This window comes from Solanum lycopersicum, chromosome 6 (assembly GCF_036512215.1).
Source record: "Solanum lycopersicum chromosome 6, SLM_r2.1".
Lineage (NCBI taxonomy): Eukaryota > Viridiplantae > Streptophyta > Magnoliopsida > Solanales > Solanaceae > Solanum > Solanum lycopersicum.
The window spans coordinates 2,157,707-2,168,555 of record NC_090805.1 but is presented as its reverse complement, the minus strand read 5'-3'; the positions used below and the strand labels follow the sequence as shown (position 1 = coordinate 2,168,555).

Genomic DNA, 10,849 nt, shown 5'->3' with positions numbered 1-10,849 from the left:
TTATTTTTACTTTTTTTGGTAACTTTACAGTAGATCTTTTAGGTACAGAAGAAAAAAAGTATCATTGTATTGGGGATGGTACCATTAGTGTTGCATTTGGATCACAGACGTCATCATATGTGATAATATTGATAGACAGAAAATGAATGTTTAGAAGGGTTCTATAAATTTTTATAACTATGTATGGATTAGAATAAAATAAACATATATACTCTCTTATACATCGATAGTTTTTATAATTTTTTAGTATTTAGTTTAATTGATGTAGATGAAGGATACATATCTCCGGAAGATGTTTGAAAATGTTCCAAGAATTCAAATTTTGGTATCATTTCATGTAAATTGGTTTCTTTGTAAGTGATTTTTATTTTTATTCTTAAAATTTTCTTTTTTTGTTTTCAAATTGGATATGTGATCTACGTGGAAGTGTGTAATGAGAGATTATTGAGGATATGTTATATCGACATATTCTATTATTACATGTAATATTATCTGATTACAAATTTATTATTCAAATGTTATGGATTTTATTTAATGAATATAATGTAAATGATAAAGTAAATAAAATTATTTGAGCATTTTCTATATAATAATCCAATAATATTGAATAAACGTGCAACGCACGTTCCCAAGGACTAGTATGCCATAAAAGTTTGAATATATAATATATTGTTGATTGGTAACTACTTTATTCCTCTTATGTTCATTTTAGTTCTCAAAAATATATATTTAATATATGAAGATTTCCTTCAGTTTGCTAAATAGCTTTTTTTTCTTCTATATTTCAGATTTTATTTGGCAATTGTACGCCCTCTCATTTCTCACCATCAGGTACATAATGGATACGCTATTTACAACTCTCTCTCTCTCTCTCTCTTTTTTAATCAATTTTATTATTTCACATACATAAAATATAGTTTGTACGAAATGTGATATAGAGATAAGATTTTTGAGATTTGAGAAATTGTGTTAATAATTTTCAGGATATTTAGATCTTAACTTTTTAACATCTTTTAACTTTTTATATCAAGTCTCTTGTTCTTTAATAAGGATTGATTCTTATTATATTTCGTAATGCAATTATACTTAAAAAATAAAAGTAATACTCTTATGTCAAATTTTCATAAAAAGAAAATGTTCTTGAATAGAGATTGATTCTTATTATATTTCGTAATAAGATTATATTTCAACCATATAAATAATATATTTATGTTAAAGAAATTCCAATCTTGATTCAATTAAATGATACATGTAGGTGCAATTCTAATCAATATATATTGATTCATTTTATCTTAATCAGAATATAATTACTACTTTTTTGAAGGTGTATACTATAAAAATGACAATGTTTTTCTAGTCATATTAAAGAAGATGTATGTTGATCAACTTTCTGTTCAACATTTGCAATATATTACTTTCATTCGACAACAACTTCTTGTTATGCATACAACTATAAGAGGAGAAATTTCAAATTTTTAAAAAAATATAAAGAAGTTTTATAATGATAATAATACGGAATAAACGTGTAGAGCACGTTCCCAAAGACTAGTTAGTTTTAAAAACGTAGAATTTCTTAAAAATCTTAAGTTTTCATAATTAATAGAGGTAAAATGATAAACTCATTATATCAATAATTATTTTCTTACTATTATTCGCATAACACTTAACACAACAATCAAACAACCCCTAAAATAATTAATTCATGAAAAAATAATTATTTTCTTGCTTCAATAGTAAAACTATACTGATTTTATTATTATTGAATATATACTTGTCATCTCTTTCGAACCCATATTTTTTTTTGAAATATATAACTTAGTCAATTGATACTATAATGAATCTCTTGTTCTTTCCTTATTTGACACCAACAATGAGCACCTCAACATAGATCGCGCGCGTTAACTAGAACTCCTATTACACCAAAGGTCAACTTCAATTTTATCAAATTAGAATTCATCTTGTGTAGTCATTATAAACTCGTATAAAGATATTGAGTAGATAATTGATGTATCAGACTCGATACTTCAAAAGAATGGAGGAGAAGACGATCTGCAGCTAAAAGTGTGCATGAAGACAATATATGAAACAACTGAGAGAAAACATTCTTTGAAACAAACACTTCACCATTCATAGATCAGAAAACTAAATTCCCAGCAAGTCTAAAACAAGCAAAAATGGAAAAGATGAATAAAAGAGTCAAATGTAATCTATATTTCCAAATGTGTCACTACTTAAAAAAAGCTCTTAGCTTCTGTCTCACCACACCAGCCCTCTGCAATGTCCAACACAAACGAATCAGATCGATACATAACCATAACAACGGTAAAAAGACTATGCAATCACACCTTATGAGCTTAAACCTGTCAAAATCGTTGAGTGAGGCCATCGTCTTCTGCATGATCAACTTCCTTTCTCAGAAACTGGACTCACACTTGGTCTTTTACATCTGCGAGGACATAAAGCAAATGAGAGTTAATCAAGTTCTTACGTAACCCTGTCGTTAGCCAAATGACTCAAATTTACCAATTTTTTTTGGCTGATGTAAAACCGTTTTTGCTAATTAGAATTCAAATTTGCATACTGCAATTCAATGAACTTACACGTATCTAGAATCTCTAGCTCAGCCACTGTTTGTATTACTGAGGGGACTAATAAACACATAGTCTAGCCACTTTAGTATTTAGTATTGTAACTTTACTGTTGCAAAGAGTAAGCTTAGTAGTGACGATCCCTCATATTAACCTCGAAATTTTGTGATGAACTGAAAATCAGAAAGTAACACAAGATGTTGTTCTATCTTTATGAAAAAGATTAGAAAGATGTGATACTCTACTTCTTTTTAAGCTTTGTATTATAATTGATGGAATTTATTTTCTGTATGATAGTTTTGTTTTGCTTAGAAAAAAAATGGGAGTAGATGTGTAACATATGGATAAAGACAATGAAAAGACAAAAGCATAACAACCCAAATTTGACTAAAGAATGATAACATTATCTATTATAAAATTGAACACACAAAGTGTGAATAATAGTTTAGGGGAAAAATGGGAGTAGACGTGTAACACATGGATAAATATAATAAAAAGACAAAAGCACAACAACCCAAATTTTTGACTAAAGAATGACAATAAAAAGACAAAAGCACAACAACCCAAATACTATGAACCTGAAACAAAAAACTCAAAACATGATGATGGTTTCCAGTAAAATCTTCTCTTTACTTCAGTTTTTCGCTCTTTTAAATCTCTTTACAGTTACTTTTGCTTCGACTGAGGAAGCAACTGCCCTCTTGAAATGGAAAGCAACTTTCAAGAACCAGGATAATTCCTTATTGGCTTCATGGACGCAAAGTTCTAATGCATGCAGGGACTGGTATGGAGTTATATGCTTTAATGGTAGGGTAAAAACGTTGAATATTACAAATTGCGGTGTCATTGGTACACTCTATGCTTTTCCGTTTTCATCTCTCCCTTTTCTTGAGAATCTTAATCTTAGCAACAACAATATCTCTGGCACCATTCCACCTGAGATTGGTAATCTCACTAATCTTGTCTATCTTGACTTGAACAACAATCAGATTTCAGGAACAATCCCACCACAAACCGGTTCACTATCAAAGCTTCAGATCCTCCGTATATTTGGCAACCATTTAAAGGGCTCTATTCCTGAAGAAATAGGTTACCTAAGGTCTCTTACCGATCTATCTTTGAGTACTAACTTTCTTAACGGTTCTATTCCTGCTTCGTTGGGGAATTTAAACAACTTGTCTTTTTTGTCTCTTTATGATAATCAACTTTCTGGCTCTATTCCTGAAGAAATAGGTTACCTAAGGTCTCTTACCGATCTATATTTGAGTACTAACTTTCTTAACGGTTCTATTCCTGCTTCGTTGGGGAATTTAAACAACTTGTCTTTTTTGTCACTTTATGATAATCAACTTTCTGGCTCTATTCCTGAAGAAATAGGTTACCTAAGGTCTCTTACCGATCTATATTTGAGTACTAACTTTCTTAACGGTTCTATTCCTGCTTCATTGGGGAAGTTAAACAACTTGTCTTTTTTGTCTCTTTATGATAATAAACTTTCTGGCTCTATTCCTGACGAAATAGGTTACCTAACTTCTCTTACCGATTTATATTTGAATAATAACTTTCTAAACGGTTCTATTCCTGCTTCACTGTGGAATTTGAAGAACTTGTCTTTTTTGTCTCTTAGTGAAAATCAACTTTCGGGCTCTATTCCTCAAGAAATAGGCTACCTAAGGTCTCTTACTAACCTTCATCTAAATAATAACTTTCTTAATGGTTCAATTCCTCCTGAAATAGGTAACCTATGGTCTCTTAGTATCATAGATTTGAGTATTAACTCCCTTAAGGGTTCTATTCCTGCTTCATTGGGGAATTTGAGAAATGTGCAAAGTATGTTTCTTGATGAAAACAATCTCACCGAGGAAATTCCTTTATCTGTGTGCAATTTGACATCACTCAAAATTTTGTACTTGCGGAGAAACAACTTGAAGGGAAAAGTTCCGCAATGTTTGGGTAATATCAGTGGCCTCCAGGTTTTGACGATGTCACGTAATAACCTTAGTGGAGTGATCCCTTCATCTATTTCCAATTTAAGATCACTACAAATACTGGATTTGGGAAGAAATAGTCTGGAGGGAGCAATACCACAATGTTTTGGCAATATTAATACCCTTCAGGTTTTTGATGTGCAGAACAACAAACTTTCTGGGACTCTTTCAACAAATTTTAGCATTGGAAGTTCACTTATAAGTCTGAATTTGCATGGCAATGAACTAGAGGGGGAAATCCCTCGATCTTTGGCCAATTGCAAAAAGTTGCAAGTTCTTGATCTAGGAAATAATCATCTCAATGACACATTCCCCATGTGGTTGGGAACTTTGCTAGAGTTGAGAGTTTTAAGATTGACGTCGAATAAACTCTATGGACCCATAAGATCTTCAGGGGCTGAAATCATGTTTCCTGATCTTCGAACCATAGATCTCTCTAACAATGCCTTCTCGAAAGACTTACCAACGAGTTTGTTTCAACACTTAGAAGGCATGAGGACAATTGATAAAACAATGAAGGTACCAAGTTATGAAGGATATGGAGACTACCAAGACTCGATAGTTGTTGTATCAAAGGGATTGAAGCTTGAAGTTGTGAGAATTTTGTCTTTGTACACAGTTATCGATCTTTCAAACAACAAATTTGAAGGACATATTCCTAGTGTTCTAGGAGATCTCATTGCTCTTCGGGTGTTGAATATGTCTCACAATGGATTGAAAGGTCATATACCACCATCGCTTGGAAGTTTATCTGTAGTGGAATCATTAGACCTTTCGTTTAACCAGCTTTCAGGAGAAATACCACAACAACTTGCTTCTCTTACGTCTCTTGGATTCTTAAATCTCTCCCACAATTATCTCCAAGGATGCATCCCTCAAGGGCCTCAATTTCGTACCTTTGAGAACAATTCATATGAAGGTAATGATGGATTACGTGGATATCCAGTTTCAAAAGGTTGTGGCAATGATCCTGTGCCAGATACAAACTATACAGTATCTGCTCTAGACGATCAAGAAAGCAATTCAGAATTTCTCAATGATTTTTGGAAAGCTGCTCTGATGGGCTATGGCAGTGGACTATGTATTGGATTATCCATAATGTATTTCATGATCTCAACTGGAAATCCGATATGGCTTGCAAGAATCATTGATGAAATGGAACACAAAATTAACACGCGAAGGAGAAAGAAGCAGCAAGGTCAAAGGAATCACAGAAGAAGAAATAATCATTTCTAGACAAGTTACCAATAGCGAAAAAGGATCTGATTTCCGAACTTCAGGTTTTCAAGCTAAGCTCAACACAAATCTTTTTTAGTTTATTCTACTACTAATATGCTTGGTTTTATGCTTTTATGTTATAAACAACAACTAATTCATGCTCGATACGAAGCATATTTTTCTTTCCAACAACTTCAAGAAGCTGAAGATTAAGCCTTAGCTGATGTTTTAAGCTAGTAATCAGTTGGAAGTTGTGATAACATAGTGATTGATATGTAATGTACAGTTGTTTGACTCACTATCTCATTTTTCAGATTTTCAAATGCCAAGAATAAGAACGCATTGGCGTAATGGATTTGGTTCTTCCTACAGCATATGATGTTGGATTTGATTTTTAGTTTCTTTTAAACTTGGAAAATGTAATGTTATGAATTTTGACAATGTATAAAGTTTATGCAAGGCGAAGTGTTAAAACAGTTTTACCTCTGGTGGCATGAGTCAGTTTTCTTCTACTCTCATAAAGCACCTCTGTCAAAAAAAAAAAAAAAAAAGATCATAACTTTAGCTCAATCTTGTGAAGAATCAAACACCAAGAATGATAAAAACTCAAATCTTGTGTTAAGTTTTCAACAATCATAGAGTGCGCACAGACCTTTACCCCTACCTCGAGATAATCTCAATCAGTCACTTCAAAATATATGAATCATATATATATGTATTATAAGGTAAACAAAGAAAAGGGGTTCTTCAAAAGTTAAAGTTTTGATGAAATAATGAATTTTAAGTTTTTTTTTATATATATACATTAGATTTTATATAATTTGTACAATATTTGGCCACATCTTTTTTTTTTAACCCAAGAATAATCTGCAGTCGCTATAAACTCTGCCGTTCGGGTGAACACTAGAATAATCTGCAGTCGCTATAAACTCTGCCGTTCGGGTGAACACTTTGTGCGCGCTGGGTAAATCCATGTGTAATAGCTTACAAACTACACTGAAAATGTAAATCACACTAGACAAGCCCTGTGCTACAGACTCGACTCAGAAGGCATTAAGCTGAAAATGTAAATCACACTAGACAAGCCCTGTGCTACAAACTCGACTCAGAAGGCATTAAGGGGATCATCCAGTGAATAACCACCTATTCATCCAAACCAACTAAGACATCCTAAAGGACCTAACTATAAATTCTAACACACCATATATAGTGGTTTTTGATTAGCAATTAAGAATCCCATATCACTAAATTTAAATTGCAACGATATTTAAGTACTATCATCTTATTTAATAAGATAATTCCAAACATAACTAATACTGTACATGAAATAGTTGATTCATGTGTAACAATTTTTCTTTTTCAACTCCACTAGTGAAGTATAAATTATACTGAAATATATAAACGTTGTTGTGAATACGATTTCTGAACAATGAATTTCAAATGAAAGAGAGTTTTGATAGTGTAGGTAGACAAGCATTCTCTGAAACAAACAGTTCACCATTCATAGATCAGAAAAATAATTTCCCAGCAAAGTCTAAAACAAGCAAAAATGGAAAGGCGAATTAAAAAAAAAAAAGATAAATATATTCCCAAAAGTAAAAATACAACTTCCAAAATTGCTTTGAATCAATGTTTCACTACTTGAAAAAGTTCTTAAGCTGCAACCTCCTTTTTAAGCTTTGCAAGCTCCTGTCTCACCACACCAGCCCTCTGCAACGTCCAACGTAAACGAAAAATATCAGTACATAACCACCACATCAGTAAAAAGATTATGCAATTTAAAAGTAAATATAGTGAGTTTCTGGACATGCGACGGTTAGAATTGGGACATAATGCAGTCTAACACAACATGCATGACATCTCTCTACCTTGATCATCTTGTGATATTATATGGAGTATGTTGTAGTGAAAACCTATTCTTTTAGCTTTTTCAAGTAAAACCCGCATAAAGTTTTTGATGAATGGGCTAAATGAACTGAGAATCAAAAGAAGTTAACTCAAATACAAATGAAATCGCACCTTAATCTTTGCCAACATGAGCTTAAACCTATCAAAATCGTTGAGTGAGGCCCTCCTCTTCTGCACGATCAACTTCCTTCCCCAGGAGCTGGACTCCCACTTGGTCTTCACATCTGGGAGGGGACATACAGCAAATGAGAGTCAAGTCAACCTTACAAGCTTTTCTTACAAATATAAGATATAAAAGGAGCTGCTAAAGTATATCTACTACAAATTGTCTATAAGAGATTATGTAGCCACACTTACCAGCAGCCTCCATAGCAGCAATCAGGGTCTTCTTCTTTGGAATTCTCTTGATGTCGATCTTGACATCTGTGAGGGAAAGCCTCTTGAAGTTCATCTGGCTCCTCACCATGTCAGGAGCATCAACAAGAGCCTATGAATTTAAACAGATTGGAAAATTATTAGGATACATAAAACTCATAATTTCGTCATTTTCCAAAGTGAAATCTTGTCTATCAATTAAGCAGTGCCTACCATCTGGCCAAATTAAAAGTAAAGTCAACACTCCAAAGTAACCATGTGATTGAGTAAGCATGAAAATAGAAAGAAAAAAAAAGCAAATAAGATGTGCTGAAGTGATGTGAAAATTTTCACCAGAAAACTAGTTTAGGGCAACAAGTGAACAAGTTGTTATCACATATTGGACATCACCCTTCTAGAACTGTGCCACCTATACTAAAATTTCTCTTTGATTAACACAAAAACCATTAAAATCACTGGACCCAGCAATCAAGAGTTCTACAACTGTGTAAAGGCAAAGGTTCCCCATTTTTCATACATTTTTTATTTGAAAGGTAAAGCCCTCCACTCCCAGACTATCAACATCTCAATCTGAAAAGAACATAGTAGTCAGAAACGTGACAACCCCTATGGTATTAGTAACAGATTGTAACAGCAAAAGAGAAATATTAAACACTAGGTATTAGTAACAGATTGCCACAGCAAAACAGACATACTAAACAATAATAAGGCTCACTTCAACTCAACAGAACTTCATTCAACAGCCTGCGCTAAAACTGCCTTGGCAACAAAGACGGATATTCAAAACAATATCTGGTCTGGAACTGCTAATTTCATAGTCACAAATTACTCTTCCTGAATCCATATACAAGGCCTCAGACAATATTGCTCAATCAAGTTAATAAGATCAGACAATGTAGGCATATATAATGTTCCATCATAGGCCATAAAACAGATCCTTCACGAAGAAAATTAGCAAAGCTATAGAGATCCAATCTTTCTTCTAAAAGATGTGACTGGCAGTTCCAGACCGTAAAAGTTGCATTCGTGCTTAGACCAAGCAATAAACCTATGTCCACCCAAATCCCAATCTAGTGGGGATATACTATATGCATTCCACTCTATTCATCCATAGGACTTACAGATAGCAACTATAACCAGATGGGAAGTAAAAAATAAAATGATAACCCAGCTTCCCTTAAAATATGTGACAAGAATTTCCAAAACATTAAAGTTGCATCCCAATCTAGTCGGGACGTACTATATGCATTCCACTCTATTCAACCATTGGACTTGCAGATAACGTCTATAAACAGATGGAAAGTAAAATGAAAACTAGCACGTTGGTTGCAAAAAAAAAAAAAAAAAACTTCCCCTGAAATATGTGACCAGCATTTCCAGAGCATAAAATTGCATCCATGCTAAAATTAAACAACCCGCTACACCTAAATCCAAACTAGTTAAAGTTAGTTAAAGTTAGCTATACGAATCCGGTTTATCCATTCCACTCGAATCAAGCAACACTCTACCAAAAGATAGAAATAGGTGTTCTATAAGGTGGCATATACTTTAGAGTTAGAAAACTCAGTCTCTGAAATTTTGATGGGATCTCAACTCCGAACCACCCTCTGATAGCTAGATGTTGACTTATGCTGTTCAGTTGGGTTACTTTAACCCCTGGATTTAGCACTTAACGACTTCTTGACTTTGTCAGCTATCTAGTAGTACTAGTTTGAAGATTGTAAAAGGACCAACACCTTCTGCTTATGCTCAATGTGAGCCCTTTTGTCTATTATGCTATTCTGCATCTGTTTGATTCTTTTTAATGAAATACCTTACTTAATCGTAAAAAAATCAGTTTTCACAGATTTCTGCATAAAGCTCGGTTATATTTGCATTTTTTAAGAATTATAAAAGAAAATGGATTAACAACTAATTTGAACATCATGAAATAGCTCAAAGCCTCAAACACACACTTCTCTTGCAAAAGCTCAACAATTGAGCCTGCAAAATAATTTTTTGGTGAAATCTAAATAAAATGCTACCTAATGTGCTCCAAATCACCGATCACACTACACTAGATCTCTAACAAATCAAAAGTAAACTCAAATGGAAATACCCTGCTAAAATCAAGCACTGAAACAAAATAAAAAATATAAAAAGTACCCTGTTTTGGTCGATAACGTCAACAATGACGACGAGCCTCCCATAGTCCTCCCCGTAGTTAACGAGTGCAACTCTTCCGATCTCCACAAACCTCTTGAACGGCTGAACAACAAAATTAAATACAATTTCTTTTCAAATTTCACAAAAAAAAAAAAAAAAACCATAGTGATACCGAACATACGTAACAGTGAAAACAGGTGAATTAGAGAAATCAGAAAACTGAAAATTCACAAAAACTCACCATTTTTACTGATCTGAAGGAGCTGTGAAGCTGCGAAAAAAGAGTGAGACGAAAGAGAGGATTGTGTTAGGGTTTACATTGAGGGGATTATAGTGCTAGGGTTTTTGTTGCTTCGGGTAATGGGCCACTAAAGTATGATATGGGCTTAGGCCCAAAATCTTCATAAGGAAAGCTATGTAAATTAATACATTTTAAAAAATAATTACTGATTTTAGCGATATTTTTTATTTATTATCATTTATAGCAATATTTTGTTAAATCTGTAATATATATTAAAAGTGAATTATGTATGCAATATATATGAATTATAATTATTTTTTGAATTATATCATGTTTGTTTGGTAAAAAATTGTCACATTGTATTATAAGTGTATTAAAATGTTGAT

At 33.0% G+C, this 10,849-nt stretch overlaps 2 protein-coding genes, 1 long non-coding RNA gene and 1 other non-coding gene across 5 annotated transcripts; 1 reads left to right on the top strand and 3 right to left on the bottom strand.

Moving 5' to 3' along the window:
* Window positions 1-2,102: 2,102 nt before the first annotated feature.
* LOC104647779 (uncharacterized) lies at window positions 2,103-6,410 on the bottom strand. Of its 2 annotated transcripts, none has more exons than XR_011221621.1 (3): window positions 6,278-6,410; window positions 2,346-2,446; window positions 2,103-2,272 (listed from the first exon to the last, which is right to left on the bottom strand). It is a non-coding gene; the product is annotated as an uncharacterized lncRNA (long non-coding RNA). The 2 variants fall into 2 exon arrangements; XR_741806.4 differs by lacking the exon at window positions 6,278-6,410 and adding an exon at window positions 2,601-2,738.
* LOC101265646 (disease resistance protein Cf-2.2-like) lies at window positions 2,758-6,270 on the top strand. The gene is made up of 2 exons (XM_004240438.5): window positions 2,758-5,856; window positions 6,109-6,270. The coding sequence occupies exon 1, from the start codon at window positions 3,122-3,124 to the stop codon at window positions 5,810-5,812; it is 2,691 nt and encodes an 896-aa protein (XP_004240486.2). The 5' UTR covers window positions 2,758-3,121; the 3' UTR covers window positions 5,813-5,856; window positions 6,109-6,270.
* An 818-nt stretch (window positions 6,411-7,228) lies between the features above and the next one.
* LOC101265930 (large ribosomal subunit protein eL14z) lies at window positions 7,229-10,602 on the bottom strand. Its single transcript, XM_004240439.4, has 5 exons — window positions 10,464-10,602; window positions 10,223-10,324; window positions 8,060-8,189; window positions 7,814-7,926; window positions 7,229-7,504 (listed from the first exon to the last, which is right to left on the bottom strand). Exons 1-5 carry the CDS (start codon window positions 10,464-10,466, stop codon window positions 7,448-7,450), a joined length of 405 nt encoding a protein of 134 aa, XP_004240487.1. The 5' UTR covers window positions 10,467-10,602; the 3' UTR covers window positions 7,229-7,447.
* Window positions 8,925-9,005, bottom strand: LOC112941777 (small nucleolar RNA SNORD34). The gene has a single exon (XR_003247346.1). It is a non-coding gene; the product is annotated as a small nucleolar RNA SNORD34 (small nucleolar RNA).
* Window positions 10,603-10,849: the final 247 nt, after the last annotated feature.

Bases quoted from the DNA above. Each gene is read 5' to 3' on its own strand.
- LOC101265646 (XM_004240438.5), top strand. From the start codon at position 3,122: ATGACAATAAAAAGACAAAAGCACAACAACCCAAATACTATGAACCTG.
- LOC101265930 (XM_004240439.4), bottom strand. The intron at 8,190-10,222 runs GTACTTTTTATA...TTAAATTCATAG, and splicing joins ACGTTATCGACCAAAACAGG to GCTCTTGTTGATGCTCCTGA. The intron at 7,505-7,813 runs GTGCGATTTCAT...TGGACGTTGCAG, and splicing joins TCATGTTGGCAAAGATTAAG to AGGGCTGGTGTGGTGAGACA.